The 17,412-nt window shown below is 38.4% G+C and overlaps 1 protein-coding gene across 1 annotated transcript in view; it reads left to right on the top strand.

Annotated features, from left to right (window-relative positions):
- Positions 1 to 17,412, top strand: part of setd3 (SET domain containing 3, actin histidine methyltransferase) — a 28,596-nt gene continuing 11,184 nt past the window's right edge. Inside the window, exons 1-9 of the mRNA XM_016460548.1 lie at positions 1 to 72; positions 1,656 to 1,783; positions 2,935 to 3,027; positions 3,942 to 4,090; positions 4,820 to 4,892; positions 5,479 to 5,735; positions 12,088 to 12,146; positions 14,496 to 14,610; positions 16,816 to 16,890. Of these exons, the coding sequence (XP_016316034.1) occupies positions 1,681 to 1,783; positions 2,935 to 3,027; positions 3,942 to 4,090; positions 4,820 to 4,892; positions 5,479 to 5,735; positions 12,088 to 12,146; positions 14,496 to 14,610; positions 16,816 to 16,890 (924 nt within the window). The 5' untranslated portion in view covers positions 1 to 72; positions 1,656 to 1,680. The remainder of the gene's footprint in view (positions 73 to 1,655; positions 1,784 to 2,934; positions 3,028 to 3,941; positions 4,091 to 4,819; positions 4,893 to 5,478; positions 5,736 to 12,087; positions 12,147 to 14,495; positions 14,611 to 16,815; positions 16,891 to 17,412) is intronic.

Here is a 17,412-nt window from a genome sequence, read left to right as displayed (position 1 = left end):
TTTTACCAGCAGAGCGAGCAGAAGAGGATTGAATTCCAGGTTGAAAGAAGGATCCGTGCAGTCAATTGGAAGGTAGTTTTGCTGTTCAATCGGATTAAATAATATTTGCAAATGTGCACGAGGTGTTTATGATAGTTAAACATCATATAATAAGCCACATGCCTGCAAATGCGTCGCAAATGTACGCTATGAAGGGTGTGTAATTCAACAAATTGCGAAATACAAGAATAACTACTGGTTATTAACACATTGAATGTGTCTCAAAATCTTGTGAGCAGCCTACCTAGGAAGCATATCTGGGCGTCGTAGGCGTGCTTAAAGCGTTCAGTACGCTCCCAGAAATGTTGTTGAACGTTTAAAATACAGTATGAACGTTTCAGATTTGCCTATGATGCCCTAAAATTATGTTAATGTAGTCAACTAACCAGGTTTTGAGACACTTGGGCCATAGACAGACAGATAGATGAATGGATGTAAATATGAATGAATGAATGTATGGATTGTATGTTTCTTGAGGTATTAATTCATGCATTTGGATAATTCATGATCACTTGACCACCCAGTGTTTAAAATGAAGACTGACATGCAGTGCAATAGTGTGTAATGTGAAGCAGGTGATCATCTACTGGTGGGTTTGAATGAATGAATGCATTGGGCCAAGCGGAGTTATTTTAAGGCATCAATCTGCTTAGATCATTATCTAATATACTGATCTCGTATTTTGAATTTTGATATGTACAATTTATGTTGTTTGTTGCATGTCTTTTGCTATCTAATGCTGTCAGCCAGTATAGTTGCAGTGCTGCTGCTGCTGGTTCTCTCTTAAGTAGCTTACTTTTAAGTGTTTCAATCCAATTTGTTCAGTTCAGTAATACAATTGGGCCTGTCATTGTTTAGTAAACAGTTGGCTTGGGGTATTTGATGGACATATCCATGGTCGAAATATTGGCGGCTTATGTATTCGTCTCTGAGAAACAGCATTTTAAATAAATAAAATGGTCCAATCATGTTTTTTCTATATTTTTGATTTATTAATGAGTGATTGCTATCATAACAACAACAACAACAACAACAAAGATTTCAAGACTTATGGTTTACTAGGCCGATATGCTGTTGCGCGTTGCCCAAATTTGTACAGTTGGAGCAGCCAGACCGTTTTTGAAATATGGGAACAGCTGCCATAGGAGTCATTATTTAATTTAACTGCATGGAAGTTTTATGTTAATGACACAAGTTTGTTGTATTTGATGAGTTTCATGCAAGCCACATGTTCAGTGTTTACAACAAAGTACCTGATTTAGTGCCCTTTGGCTCACTGTAGCCATCCGTATAATCCCTCACAGAGACCATTAACCTTTCTTGGCAGTAATTCTAGGTTCAGAGATTATTTGGATGTGAAACATTCACATATTCACATGTTTCTACCATTTCGTTATGAATATACTGTACCTAGTCCACTGGACCTAAATATTTATAAGAGGTGAAAAGTCAGTACTTCTCAGACTATTGGCTCATTTATTGTACAGCCTTCTAGGTTGCATGAAGCAGATATGAAACCTGGTCATGTTGTAGCTTGATTTTTACTCTAATTAAATATAATCCCATTTAATTTGTTTTTTATTCGTTTTGTTGCTTTCAACTTGCTATTATTACAGCCATCCTCTCTCCCAGACCAGCAAGATGGGTAAAAAGAGTCGAGTGAAGACCCAGAAATCAGGGACTGGGGCCACAGCTGCGGTTTCTCCGAAAGAGATGATGAATTTAATCTCTGAACTGCTGCAGAGTGAGTATACAGCATTATGGCTGCATTCTTGTTCTGATATACTGTTGGATGAATTACTCTCATGAGGAGCAACACTGTGCATCACTGGTACACAAAAGGCTTTTGTGATTATGCCATAATCGCATCACATGATTGTTATAATATTTGTTATGGCAAAAAAGTATGCAGCTGGATACTGAAAATTGAGCCTCTTTAGTTAGAATGGTTTCTTTATGTTTAAGAAAATCTATTTAGTATTTAATAATCTGAAGCTTTTATCCGAATGGTGCCACCTGAGGTTAAGTGCTCAAGGGTATGGTGGTATTTCATGGAATCATTTGGTTATCAGTCCAAATTTGTAACTACTGTGTCAAACAGCTCTTCGAATTTGCGTGTCTCATTTTATGGAGGACATGGACTTGTTTATAATAAAGACCATCCTTTATATTAAATGTACTTAAAGGAATAGTTCACCCCAAAAAAAAAATTTTCTGAAAAGTTGTTTTTTTGCATTGGAGCAGATTTGGAGAAATTTAGCATTACGTTGCTTGATCACCAATGGATCCTCTGCGGTGAATGGGTGCCGTCAGAATCCAAACGGTCCAAACAGCTGATAAAAACATTACAATAATCCGCAAGTAAACCACACAACTCCAGTCCATTAATTAACGTCAAAGCGAAAAGCTGTGTTTGTAATAAATAAATCCATCAAGATATTTTTAACTTCAAATTGTTGCTTCTGGCTAAAATGCAAGTCCTCTATCCATAATATTGCTTTCTCAAGTGAAATGCACAGCTTTTAATTTCACAAGATGTTAATTGATAGATTGGAGTCATGTGGATTACTTGTAGGTTGTTTTTTTTAGCTGTCAGTTATTCTGACGGCACCCATTCATTACACAGGATCCATTGGTGAGCAGGTGATGTAATGCTAAATTTCTCCAAATCTGTTCTGAATCTGATGTAGAAATAAACTCATCTACATCTTGGATGGCCTGAGTTTAAGTAACTTTTCAGCAAATTTTCATTTATTTTTGGTGAACTATTTCTTTAATATGGAGCACTAAGCTGTTTCCCCCCATAGTCAATCATTGTGTTTTGTTAATCTAAGCATAAGTGATTGTTAAATATAAACTTATTGCAATGTTTTTTATTTTCTTTCCCCCATTCAGAGTGTAGCAGCGCTGCTCCCTCTCCTGGGAAAGAGTGGGAGGAATATGTTCAGATCCGAGCTCTGGTGGAGAAGATCCGTAAGAAACAGAAAGGTACACAGTTGCTTCATATTAATATGATTTAGCAGTTTTGAAGCTTTTACGTAGCATGGTTTGCCTTGTGATTTTCCATTGGCCATTTTTAAGGAGTAAAGTATTAAACTGTCCTAGTTGCAATAAAAAAGAGGTCGGAAAAAAGCAGATGGTGTGGAACACCCAGATGTGAAATTAATTCTGCAATTTTCTTGTGCTTATGACTTTTTTTCTGGGTGAATGAGAAATTATACAGAATGTCTTTGAAGATCTTTTCCCGCACAATGCAAGTGAATAGAGATGGATCCTGTAAATCTTCAAACCTGTCAAAGAAGAACAATAAAAGTCGTCAATATGGCTCATGCACTATTTTTCGATTATTTTCAAGCCAAATGATAGCTTGGCCATTTGTTTTTGGCCTGTTAATTTTGCTATAAAAATGTTTTGGAACAACATGAGGGTGAATTAATAATAGCTTTTTTTTGGTTCTTTTAAGAGAAACACCAGAGTATGAGAAGTCTTATCAGCACAAAAGATGGCATGTTACACATTTCTTTATCTGATAGAATGACTATAATATGCTCATACACAGTAAGTTATTGTACTGTGGCAGACACAGAAATATCTTCGGTTACATGACTTGAGTAAGATCCTATCACATTACTTAATAAAATACTCAGTGGGAGTCTCAGAGATGTACATTAGAACACATAAATATCCATTAGAATAAATGTTAAATGGCACATTATGCAGCAGGATACACAAGAGTAATAGGTAGCACTGTTTAGGTCCACTTGTGTGGTTTTACAGTAACATAATACAGTAGAGTGCCATAGAATAATGGAATTCATTACCAGAGAAAACTTCTCACGCTGATGTTCAGTATACATACAATAGCTAAATTAGCTAATGTTGGGATAGTATTATTTCCTCAGGGATGTCAGTATCATTCGAGGGAACCAGGGAGGACTTTTTCTCCGAGCTGATGACCTGGGGTGCAGAATGCGGGGCTTCTTGTGACTGTTTTGAGATCTCCAACTTTGCAGATGAAGGATATGGCCTGAAGGCCGCCAGAGATATCAAGGTTGGTCTCTTTCTCAGCCAGCCCAGGGATTGTTTGATGGTAAAATGGATAAAAGTCTATTTTAGTTCGACTTTTTAGACTATTTTAGTTATGCAATATGTTGGATACATCGTTTTTTTTATCTGGGTTTATTATTTTTACAAGTTCAGTTCTTGCAGCGCCTTTGTCTCTAAATGGGCTGTTCCTCGCCAAAATAAGCTGCAATATGAACCAGATCTCATGCTGGTAGTCTTTCTGGCATCAAACACTTGTGTATTATTGAGATTCAGTCCATTGTGCGACATGCTGGCTTTTTCTGTCACCTACACCTACAGCAACTCATCTTATATATTGGTTGTAGATACAGTAGATGGTAATTATTTGTGTGGTCCTTCTTAATGGTCAGTGACCAAGTGGTAATTACCGGTGTGTATATGTATTGATCATAGCTGTTTTCACCATCGTCCTTGTTAATGCTTTAGAAGGGAATATATAGAGGTTATTGATCACTGCACATCATACTTTACCTCCAGACTTGATTGAGTCAATGTTCAGATGGTTTTGAATGGCTGCTACAGTTAGTCTCATTGACGTTTTCAGTTGCTTTTGCTAATTGCTAGATATAAAATGCATTTTTAAGATTTAAAAAAAATTTAAGAAATTTAAAAAAATTGGAATTTGAATGTGTCATGAAAGGACTAGCCCTGTAATTAAACTAAATTTGTATGTAACATTTTCTGTCCATTTCAGGCAGAGGAGCTGTTCCTGTGGATCCCTAGAAAAATGCTGATGACTGTAGAATCTGCCAAGGACTCTGTCCTTGGTGAGTTTGCATAGTTATAGCAATGTCAATCTTTGACCTCAAACTCTGACAATGACATGTCACATCTCTCCCCACAGAGAAAATGGAGACCACGTTTATATAAATGTTACTTTATTGTTCCAGGAATGTTAAATACAACTTTTAACTCTGTCGACAGCATCTGTGACATGCTGTTGATTACCACAGAAAATTTATTAGACTTTAATTTTTTTTTTCATGTAATATTTATGTTTTGCTTCAGCTTTATTTCAATTACTGAAAATTATTTTTGATAGTTTTAGTTAACAAAAACAACACTGGTTAGAACACGGATATGTTTTTCTGAACTGTCTGCACAATGGTACATTTTGAAAATGGTACCAACTGTACTGTGGTTTACATGACCTGATATGAACTCCTTTAATTCTCCTCAGTGTGGTTCCTGGTTGCACTCTTAGGCTTTCAAACATACAAAGCTTTCAGCTAAATTACACAGGTCCAAAGCAAAACCTAGTGTGATAGCAAAAGTGAAAAGAACCTTAGTTGTGTCTAGAAAACATTTGAACATTTTCACAGACTGACTCCTAAGTTCACCTTTTATTCACAGGGCCGCTGTACAGTCAAGACCGGATCCTTCAGGCCATGGGCAATGTGACTCTGGCTCTACACTTGCTGTGTGAACGGTCCAATCCCAGCTCACCTTGGCTGCCCTACATCAAGACACTGCCTGCTGACTATGACACACCCCTGTACTTTGAAGAGGAGGAAGTGCGCCACCTGCTGGCCACACAAGCCATACAGGACGTACTCAGTCAATACAAAAACACAGCGCGGCAGTATGCCTACTTCTACAAAGTCATCCAAGTAAGTCACACAGATTCTCTCTTAATTGTTGGTGTATATGTGTCTGTTAATATAAATTAATTTATGTTTTTCCCCCAACTGATTCATTTAGCTAGGTTTTAAATTTCAGGGTGTCCGCAGGGTCTTAAAAAGTATTAAAAGTTGATAAATCAATTTAGAGAAAATTAAGGCCCTTAATAATTATTAAAAAGTCTTAAATGCCATTTTCCAAGGTATTACATTTTGTATCATCTTTTCATTATGTATATTTGTCCGAATAGTGGAGTTCTGTGTATTTTATTTATGGAATCCCACAAGATTTGACTTCATCTGTTAAGGCTCTCACTGACTGACTGCGCCGCTGCGTGATAGCGCGGGGCTTGTTGATCCCGCTCACGCTGAAATTCTGACCATTACCTCATGCTCCCATCCACTCCCGCGATTTTTGTGTCCGCTCCCGCAAACATTCTAATATTGTATATAATTTTCGCGCATCAGGGCGCCGCTATCAATATGTGGGGTATTTAAATCCCATTTGAATGAGCGCTCTCAGTCGTAGTTCACTTTCACTTTCGATTTCGTGATCGCGCGCGCACTGTGTAAAGGGAGCACATCCTACGATAAAAGATATTTGTCAATGAGCTCGGGATCTGTTGAGGAGCAAATCCTCCAACGTCTTGTCAGTTATCTCTCCTTACCTTTGACCCGTGATTAGTCAAATCTGACTTCTGCAGCTCGTGTTGGGGGTTGCATTGGTTAGTCACTCAATTATTTCTCTTGTGCTTCGTTCCCCCCTTCTGAATTATGTTGCATTGATAAGGAGTTATCACAAAGTAAGTCTGTTTAGTTGCGCTTACAATCAATATATAGTAAATGTAAGTTAAAGTGTCGCCGATGTAACCGATTAAAACTGGCGATGAGGTCTTAAAATGTATAGAAAGAGTCTTAAAAAGGTCTTAAAAGGTATTAAATTTAACTCCATGATTCCTGTATATACCCTGAATTTAGAGAGTGACAAATGAAAACGTGACAGTGAAAATCTTAAAGGGGTCATATGATGCGATTTCAATACACAAAATAATGTTCTTTTTAGCAACATCATAGACCCCTTTAACTGAATTAATTCATTTTACTGCCAAAAACATTTTTTACATGTATAAATGCATTTAAAAAAAAAACATTAAATTAATTTAAAGCCTTTTGTTTATGGAAAATGCAATGTGGTGTGATTTATGTGACTTTTTTTTAATAGCTTAAATCAGACACTTTTGCCTTCTGCATACCGTTTTACACATATTTACATTTACCTAAATAACCTAAGAGGTTAATGTAGGTCTAACGTAAGCATCTAGTCTCCTTTTCAGCTATAGATATCCCTGAATACACCACAAAAAGTGCACAAAACTTTCTTCTGTTGACTCATAGAGTTGTGCTCATATTTTGGCAGTTTTGATGAGTGCGGTGACTGATAGCCCTATCTGTGTCTCATACATGGACTGCCAGCCGTTTTGAGTGCAGGGCTCTTTAAGCAATCAGCGCCACAAGTTATTCAGACTCTCTAGCCACATGAATAGCTGTCCTTTACACTGCTGTCTGCTGAGGTGAGGAAATCCAGTTTTAAAAGGATCCCTGCCGTTGAAGGCACATTGGAGATGGGTAAAAGGAGCTTTATAATGCCCTATTGCACCCAATTTCAGGGCCCCTGATAAGCTGCCATTGACATGGCTCAGAGACAGTGCCACAGTGGCAATCTTTGGCCAGCAGGGGGAGATGTTTATCCCTTAATGTAGTGTTCAAAGCAAAACATGAGCATGAATTAGTTTGCTTTTAAATAACAACATGCATGTGCAAAATTGTTAGATTTGGTGTTAGAAAAGACTATGATATGCCAAATGGTATGATACTTTTTACTCTGCTTTAATAAGGAACAATAGAAATTTACTTCTAGACTAGAATATCTTCTTATCTCATATGCTTGTTTCCACAATTCAACTAAACAGTAATCAGAAATGTTGAGTTTTGTTTTTAAATAAATCCAGTGAAATATCTGTGCTTAATATTCAGTGGTAGCCTAACTCTTAAGTTTTAAAACGCACGTTCTTTCCACTTTGGTTACAAAAAGTGCATTATATGACCATAAAAAGGAATTTCAGTGTTGTGATGAAAATCTTGAATATGCAGATTTATGATTATTAAATGACACATTGAGATGGCAGTTCATTTCAATGGGACGTAATCTGTCCAATAGATTTTATCCTGTTTCTTGGACCTCCTCTTGGCTATTAAGGAAGCAATAATATGCTCTTCCAGTTCTCCCCAATTTTCATTCAAAATCTCTGCCGGTACATTTTGTTTCTTTCATTAGATGACTGTCAATTAGGGAAAATAAACTAATATTTCACATTAATGTCAAGATAAGGCATCAAATATTCATGCAAATAGTTAATGTATTTGTCATTTTGTCTGCAAATCTGCTGGCATTTTCTTTATTAAATGTTTTCTAGTTTATAAAAGGTGGTTGGAGTGTAATTAGGAGCAGTATTATTGTTTCTCGTACTCTGTTAATAACTTTAATCAAGTGTATTTATACCGTTTTCTATACAACGACTGAGACAAATAACAGGAAACACAATAAACTGGAATATATGCATCTTCTACTTTAAGCCGTCAGCATCAGTCATCAAAAAGTTAATCAATTTGCATATGCAGTGAACGTTTTATTGTCCATTAGGTGGCAGAAGTGAGTTAAGCTAAAGATACTGGTCTAAATGAAACGAACTTGGTTAAAGTTTGTATTGCTAAAATAAAGCTGGAGGACCTCATGACCTATTGGTGTAATGAATTACACACTGATCGCACATTTTAATGAACAAAGATTCATTCTGCGTGCATTCGAGTAGGAGTTCGGAGAGAAATGAACATGTAACTTTTTTTTGCTCATCTAAAGCTCTGTATTTTTTTTTCTAGAGAGGTTCAGTTGAGGGGGAGGGTTGTCTTGCTGGCCCTTCGGTGAGTGTCCTGTCCGCTCCTCTCCTCTCTGCTCTTCAGGTTGGGAGCCAGTGTCACTGTAATGACTACTGTCAATGCCAGCCTCTCTTCTGAGGCGGCCGCAGATGACCGGGCTGGAAAATTAGCTTGTCGCATTGGCTTTGAATTGAATTGACCTGATTGTACCTTCCACACATGACTGACAACCCCAGCATCCCCTCCTTCTTCTGCTTCCTCCCACCGCCTGCTTTATCTGGTCCCTGCCTCCCCCCTCCTCCCGGCTTCTTCTCGGGAAGAACTCAGAAAGCAAGGCCCTTCACCTGCTGGAATTGAGGAGCTTTTTATATATATATTTGCCTGCGTGAAGAGGGATAGGCTGTTGTCAACGCCGGGTGCCCTCCGAGGAGTATCAGAGTGCCTCCCGTGTCCGCGGGGGACCAATGATAGCCGCGCGTTCCTCGCTGGGGCTGGATGCGTGCGCTACTCTCCTCTAGGCTCTTCAGGTTGGGAGCCAGTGTCACTGTAATGACTACTGTCAATGTCAGCCTCCCTTCTGAGGCGGCCGCAGATGACCGGGCTGGAAAATTAGGTTGTCACATTGGCTTTGAATTGAATTGACCTGATTGTACCTTCCACACATGACTGACAACCCCAGCCCCCCCTTCTTCTCCCACCGCCTGCTTTATCTGGTCCCTCCCTCCCCCCTCCTCTCTGCTTCTCCTCGGGAAGAACTGAGAAAGCAAGGCCCTTCACCTGCTGGAATTGAGGAGCTTTTTATATATATATTTGACTGCGTGAAGAGGGGATAGGCTGTTGTCAACGCCGGGTGCCCTCCGAGGAGTATCCAAGCACATCCCGTGTCCGCGGGGGACCAATGATAGCCGCGCCTTTCTCACTGGGGCTGGATGCTTGTGTGTGTGTGTGTGGGCGGGGGAGGTGAACCTCATAAGGTGACCCCGGTATGCAGCGAATGCAAAGTAACCTTGGTGTGCTGCATCTGCTGCTGTTGATGAGAAATGAACAGGGTCCCAGTGGTATGCTCTCATCCCACCCCCTCTCTCTGACCTTCCTGATGCAGCTCGGAAAATAAGGGAGAGTTTGCGATGTTGAACGACGACGTTCGTTTCATCATTTTTATGCACAAAGTCGAATGTTGAAACAGTCGACGTAACGGAAGTAAGGACTAAAATCAATCCCGTTTGAACCTCAGCATGCGCACGGATGACGAGCTCTCTAATGTCGGCCAGTGCGGCGGATGGGGTGCTTGGGGATCTCGGCTCCAGAAAGACCTCCTGGAGGCCACCGGCCAATTAGCCGCGTTTCCCGCCATCCTCGTTAAGGAGAGCAGGCGCTCGTGGTGGGAGCTTTTGTTTTCTAATTGATTTACAGGGCTGTTCCCCCCTCGTCTCTCTCTGAGCCGCGGTGCCATTGTGGCACATGATGAATTACCTCTCTCTGGTGATGCTAATGCATCACCAGCTGAACCTGCAGCGGTGCAGCTGCCCTTTATCTCCAAAAACTACACCTCATCAAACGTGCCGTCTCAAACTACCTCTGTATGTGCGCACATCCTACATTTTTCCAGACTAGAGGCCTTATCCTAACCCACAGTGCTCTGAGGGATCCGGGCAGACCTCTTCATGGCCTTTCTGCAGCCCTTCCCCCTGAGGTTTATCACTCTGTTCAACTAATTATTGCCTTAATTGAATCTATTACGGTACTCGGGCACTCGAGTATTCAGTTCTCAGAGGGCTGAAAATATCATTAATGGCACTTTAACCCTTTTCAGGTGGCCTATAATGGTTACCGATGTTCAAAGATGCCTCAGCACATCTTATTACAGGAAGTTTGGAGAACTGCTTGTGACTCTCTGGAGATTTGCCCTATTACTTCCGTCAAAACCTGTAATATGCTTTTTTTTTTTTTTTTTTTTCCGGTTCCCATCCTTACATGAACCACTTCCCTTCATCTGCATTGTGAGGCTCAAACCCAAGTCACTGAATTCTTACTCGTTGGCTTTACCCAATGCTTATCTTTTAATGGTTGTCCATCACCCTGCGTGAGCGCTACTACCAAGTCAGCCTGTTGCCAGAATTGGGGTTAAAATGAAAGGAAGTGGACAGGCTTTGCTCTGTTATTATATCGTGCTTTACGAATTCACAGCTGACCTGTAGACCTTCATCCACCTGAGCGTGTTAGACCTTTGCCTGGTTGCTCACAGAGAAGTACAAGTTCTTATGCTCTGCTGTAGGGCTACAACAATGTCAAAACTGGACTGTACTCTGCCGACACACTGAGTCACAGGTAAAGATATGATGTGGCCACATGGTTTCACCGTCTTCGCTAAGTGTGTGTGGGTTCTAGAGCAGTGAGGGGGAATACAGGGCTCAATTAGTGTCAGGAAAGTTGATTAATGGGGAGAGACGTGGAAGGTAAAAGTTAGCCACTACTTCTGAGCGCTTGCATTTCATGCTTTTATTCCTCAGTTTACGAGCCTAATGGTGCAACTTGGTTGACAGAAGGAGTTTGTGCCCCCTTTCCAGTAAGCACAGATACGTCTCGGAGACATCTGTGAAGGAGCGCATTACCTGGAAACCTTCGCATTGTATTTGAAAGGTTGTAAAACTGTCATTTACTCACCTTGTTGTCATTCCAAACCTGTATGACTTTTTTTTCCATGGAACACAAAAGGAGATGTTTTGCGGTGTTCATTCTGCTCTTTTCCATACAACAAAAGCTTGTAGCATGAATTTAAAAGCACCATAAAAGAAGTCTTCTGATGTCATGCAATAATGACAAACATTATAATTTATATTACTATTCACTGAATTGTTTTGTACTGTTCAAGCTTAATGAGTCTTGACTGGTTACTGCAGGGATTCCCCCGTTTTTGTGTCAGCTAGTTTACTAGTATTTAAAGTATCCCCTGATATTTTATGTTAATATTTTAATAATTTAACAAAATATTCACGTTCACAGTTCTTTGTTTGGTTAATAGCCACATGGCATGCAGGTAAACTAATAAAATATTTCATTTTGTGTGGAAAGTGTTATTTAAAAAAAAAAAAACATTATTATTATTATTATTTTTATTTTTTTAAATCATTTAATTATCAGCTTTTCATCAAGCCATGGTCAGTTGTTTCTCATTTGAGAATTACATTTTCAAACATTTGCTGGATGTTGATTTAACATTCACTGTAACTCTGTTAGGCAGCCCCATAATGAAATTCCCCTGACTGATTTTTTTTTTTTTTTTTTTTCTTGCTCTTTCTTTCCTCCTTTCCCCATCTACCTCCATATCTCCTTCTCTCTTGTCCTTTACTCTCTCTTTTCTCCTTTTTCCTTCCCTCCACTCTCTGTGTTCTTCATCTTCAATTCCCAGACTCATCCGAATGCCAGCAAACTGCCCTTGAAGGATGCTTTTACCTTTGACGACTACAGGTTGGTTGAAATGTCCTACCATGTTAAAAAAAAGTGGAACTTCTCTTCCCTGCTGAGGTTCAAACAAAGAAAAGAGCAGGAAGACGAGCCATAGGTTGGTTGTAGGGCTACGCGATGGCCTTTAAAAATGAGACGTTTGTTCTCATTGTTCTTTCATTAGCACCAAATTATCTGTGAAGGAATAATTTATCATTGGTCCCCTTTCATCTTCAGATTGTTGAATATGATGCAAGTCTGTGCTCTCGTTGGGTAATGTGTGAAGAGAATGGAATAGCGTCTTGTCACAGCTAATGTTGTCTTCGGTGGACTTCATGAAGTTTCTTTTAATAAATTACGTCCAGATTATTTAGACTAGATAAGACCTTTTTTTTTTCTTCAGGACAAATCAGATCTAAGGTCATTTTATTGCCTAATATGCAGACTATTAAAGCCGCTATATTATGTACTTTTTAAAAATATTTTCTCTGAAGTTCACTTGTAATGTAATAAGACAGTTTTATGACCATTTTTCACCCTTGCTTTGGCTTTATGAATTAAACAGGCCATTTTTACTCTTGTACATTTAAGAATTCTAATAAGCAAATGACCCCTGTTTTGATTGGTTAACCTTTTTGCATGAAGAATGAACATCAGAACTGAATGTTTATTTTGTTAGCACACATTACTTGTCTTGTGGTGATCAATTAATCTACAGTAACAAATAAATAAATAAAATGTATCATTTGCTGAACATTCTAGCTAGAGATGGTGAGGGTGGTGATGTAAATGCCATGTAGATTTGAATGACCTGTGTTTGCAGATTAGTGTCTATATACATGTTCTGGGTGGACTGGGAAGGCAATTTTGTTTTGGGTGTACATTAAACTCAAAAAGATTTTAAAAGAGCAAGAGAAATCCTGTTTTCCCATTATATTTCCCTTTAACATGTTCAGCAGTTTTAGTAGATCAAACATGTTCAGCCGTTTTAGTAGATCAAGGTAAAAGTTAGCCACTACTTCTGAGCGCTTGCATTTCATGCTTTTATTCCTCAGTTTACGAGCCTAATGGTGCAACTTGGTTGACAGAAGGAGTTTGTGCCCCCTTTCCAGTAAGCACAGATACGTCTCGGAGACATCTGTGAAGGAGCGCATTACCTGGAAACCTTCGCATTGTATTCGAAAGGTTGTAAAACTGTCATTTACTCACCTTGTTGTCATTCCAAACCTGTATGACTTTTTTTTCCATGGAACACAAAAGGAGATGTTTTGCGGTGTTCATTCTGCTCTTTTCCATACAACAAAAGCTTGTAGCATGAATTTAAAAGCACCATAAAAGAAGTCTTCTGATGTCATGCAATAATGACAAACATTATAATTTATATTACTATTCACTGAATTGTTTTGTACTGTTCAAGCTTAATGAGTCTTGACTGGTTACTGCAGGGATTCCCCCGTTTTTGTGTCAGCTAGTTTACTAGTATTTAAAGTATCCCCTGATATTTTATGTTAATATTTTAATAATTTAACAAAATATTCACGTTCACAGTTCTTTGTTTGGTTAATAGCCACATGGCATGCAGGTAAACTAATAAAATATTTCATTTTGTGTGGAAAGTGTTATTTAAAAAAAAAAAAACATTATTATTATTATTATTTTTATTTTTTTAAATCATTTAATTATCAGCTTTTCATCAAGCCATGGTCAGTTGTTTCTCATTTGAGAATTACATTTTCAAACATTTGCTGGATGTTGATTTAACATTCACTGTAACGGATTAGCAATGTTGAGCAGAATATTTAAAAAACAACAACTTACAGTTGAAATCTTCATGTTGCAGAGATGTTTTTTATTAAGGACGTTATTTTGTATTCAGATCTGTAAGTGATTTGTCTTTTGAAGTTTGCCAAGTTCATTTTATGTTTTGGTTCCAGTGTCATTACTTGTCTTGTGGTGATCAATTAATCTACAGTAACAAATAAATAAATAAAATGTATCATTTGCTGAACATTCTAGCTAGAGATGGTGAGGGTGGTGATGTAAATGCCATGTAGATTTGAATGACCTGTGTTTGCAGATTAGTGTCTATATACATGTTCTGGGTGGACTGGGAAGGCAATTTTGTTTTGGGTGTACATTAAACTCAAAAAGATTTTAAAAGAGCAAGAGAAATCCTGTTTTCCCATTATATTTCCCTTTAACATGTTCAGCAGTTTTAGTAGATCAAACATGTTCAGCCGTTTTAGTAGATCAAATGTAAAGACAATACTTTGAAATGATCCAGAAATTATCCATTATTTCAACCAGTTTTGTGTCTTACAAATATTGCACCAGTTTTGAATCTGTAATGAAGCAATGACATTTGTATATCAGGTGGGCAGTGTCCTCTGTGATGACCCGTCAGAACCAGATTCCTACAGCAGACGGAAGTCGGGTCACACTGGCCCTCATCCCTCTCTGGGACATGTGCAACCACACCAATGGCCTGGTGAGTTTGCAGCGCTGCTTCAAAATGAACACCGAGCTCCCCATCAAAAATAATTTATGAGTAGCAGAAAGCTTTTGCAACCAATTCAGTTGAACCATTTTTCTATAAATTCCTGCATGACATGGATGTTTACAGTGCTTTCACTTGTATTGCAGTCTTGAAGTACAGGAAAAAAACATTTACTTTTAAGGAATGCAAGAACATCTAATGTGATTTTTCGGTAGATTATGCCATCATCCCAAGGGATCTTTTATATTTATTCGGATAATTTGTCTTTGATTGCGCTTTGTAGCTCTTGCCACAGAGCAATATATCGCCTCTGTTCATATGATTCTGTAATGCACTTATATATCCTAAAACGAAGTTTTGTTTCCAATTATCATGTGCATTGAAAATCACGGTCATTTTTTTTTTTCTTCAGGACAAATCAGATCTAAGGTCATTTTATTGCCTAATATGCAGACTATTAAAGCCGCTATATTATGTACTTTTTAAAAATATTTTCTCTGAAGTTCACTTGTAATGTAATAAGACAGTTTTATGACCATTTTTCACCCTTGCTTTGGCTTTATGAATTAAACAGGCCATTTTTACTCTTGTACATTTAAGAATTCTAATAAGCAAATGACCCCTGTTTTGATTGGTTAACCTTTTTGCATGAAGAATGAACATCAGAACTGAATGTTTATTTTGTTAGCACACATTACTTGTCTTGTGGTGATCAATTAATCTACAGTAACAAATAAATAAATAAAATGTATCATTTGCTGAACATTCTAGCTAGAGATGGTGAGGGTGGTGATGTAAATGCCATGTAGATTTGAATGACCTGTGTTTGCAGATTAGTGTCTATATACATGTTCTGGGTGGACTGGGAAGGCAATTTTGTTTTGGGTGTACATTAAACTCAAAAAGATTTTAAAAGAGCAAGAGAAATCCTGTTTTCCCATTATATTTCCCTTTAACATGTTCAGCAGTTTTAGTAGATCAAACATGTTCAGCCGTTTTAGTAGATCAAATGCAAAGACAATACTTTGAAATGATCCAGAAATTATCCATTATTTCAACCAGTTTTGTGTCTGTTACAAATATTGCACCAGTTTTGAATCTGTAATGAAGCAATGACATTTGTATATCAGGTGGGCAGTGTCCTCTGTGATGACCCGTCAGAACCAGATTCCTACAGCAGACGGAAGTCGGGTCACACTGGCCCTCATCCCTCTCTGGGACATGTGCAACCACACCAATGGCCTGGTGAGTTTGCAGCGCTGCTTCAAAATGAACACCGAGCTCCCCATCAAAAATAATTTATGAGTAGCAGAAAGCTTTTGCAACCAATTCAGTTGAACCATTTTTCTATAAATTCCTGCATGACATGGATGTTTACAGTGCTTTCACTTGTATTGCAGTCTTGAAGTACAGGAAAAAAACATTTACTTTTAAGGAATGCAAGAACATCTAATGTGATTTTTCGGTAGATTATGCCATCATCCCAAGGGATCTTTTATATTTATTCGGATAATTTGTCTTTGATTGCGCTTTGTAGCTCTTGCCACAGAGCAATATATCGCCTCTGTTCATATGATTCTGTAATGCACTTATATATCCTAAAACGAAGTTTTGTTTCCAATTATCATGTGCATTGAAAATCACGGTCATTAAAATGTGTAATGAAATGGTTTTCTGGTAATCCCATGGTTAAGGTTTAATAAAAACACATTCTATGTGTTCCAGCGGTGTTTTACGGACAATTTACTCAGTTTATTTGATTTAGTTGATTTCTGAAGATTTTAAGAGATTTAATAGTGAAGGATTGTATTTGCTAGGGTGTGTTATTTTAATAGGTTGACTCTATAACTTTTAATAAGTGGCGTTTATTTGTTGGATTTGCCCTGTTGTTTTGTTTTATTTATCTTATTCTTACCCACAGAAATATTTCATAAACTAGCCTTGCAGTTGTGATTCCTAAATGTTCATAATTACCATTTTAATGTGGTAATTATATTTAACATTTTATTACATAAAATATTATTACATAATATTACATTTTATGTTCAAGTAGCAAAAAAGTTTGTGCTGACCATTTATGGCTGATGGTCTGATAACAAATGGACAGTGCTAAGGTGTCCATAATGTTGTAAAATACACCTCAGGAGTATATTAAGTTACTCAAATATGAACAAAACCTGTTCTGTTCTGTTCTAGATTACGACTGGCTACAATCTAGAGGATGACCGATGCGAATGTGTGGCTCTCAAAGACTACAAAGAGGGTGAACAGGTGAGACTTACAACACTATAACAGCAGCTCAACCATCTTAAGATCACAATTAGGGTGACCATTAGTCTTTACAGCAGAATATCTCTGACAATATCACATATTCCCATGTGATTGACATAATCAGCGTGTGGATTTTCGTGCTCTGTCCACCTAATGCACTTGTACATTTTCAATTTCTATTCGCACACTTTCACCTCAGTGCTATTGCTGTATGCTTGTGCTTCCGTGATGCATTTATCAGCCAGCGGCCATTATGGAGGCCCGGGGGTAATATCAGAGCGGAGGCATTCAGATCCAACCATGGGGAGAGTGGATATGCGGGGCACACAGTGACAGGCCAGGTATACACCCCCACCCCCCCTCCAGAATGTGAATTATTTGATAAGATTTGCAGAGACAGCCAGTGGAAGAAGAAAGAGAGTGCGGAGGCCGGTGTGTGGGACTCGGACAAGCGTTGGGGGGAGTAGGAGGGGCCGTTTCTGGAGCGTCGCTCCGTACAGAGCCGTTTGATCCCTGATTCCT

This window comes from Sinocyclocheilus anshuiensis, unplaced genomic scaffold, assembly GCF_001515605.1.
Source record: "Sinocyclocheilus anshuiensis isolate Anshui unplaced genomic scaffold, SAMN03320099.WGS_v1.1 scaffold2047, whole genome shotgun sequence".
Taxonomy (NCBI): Eukaryota; Metazoa; Chordata; class Actinopteri; order Cypriniformes; family Cyprinidae; genus Sinocyclocheilus; species Sinocyclocheilus anshuiensis.
Note: the sequence above shows the minus strand (reverse complement) of the source record. Positions and strands in the feature narration are given on the sequence as shown.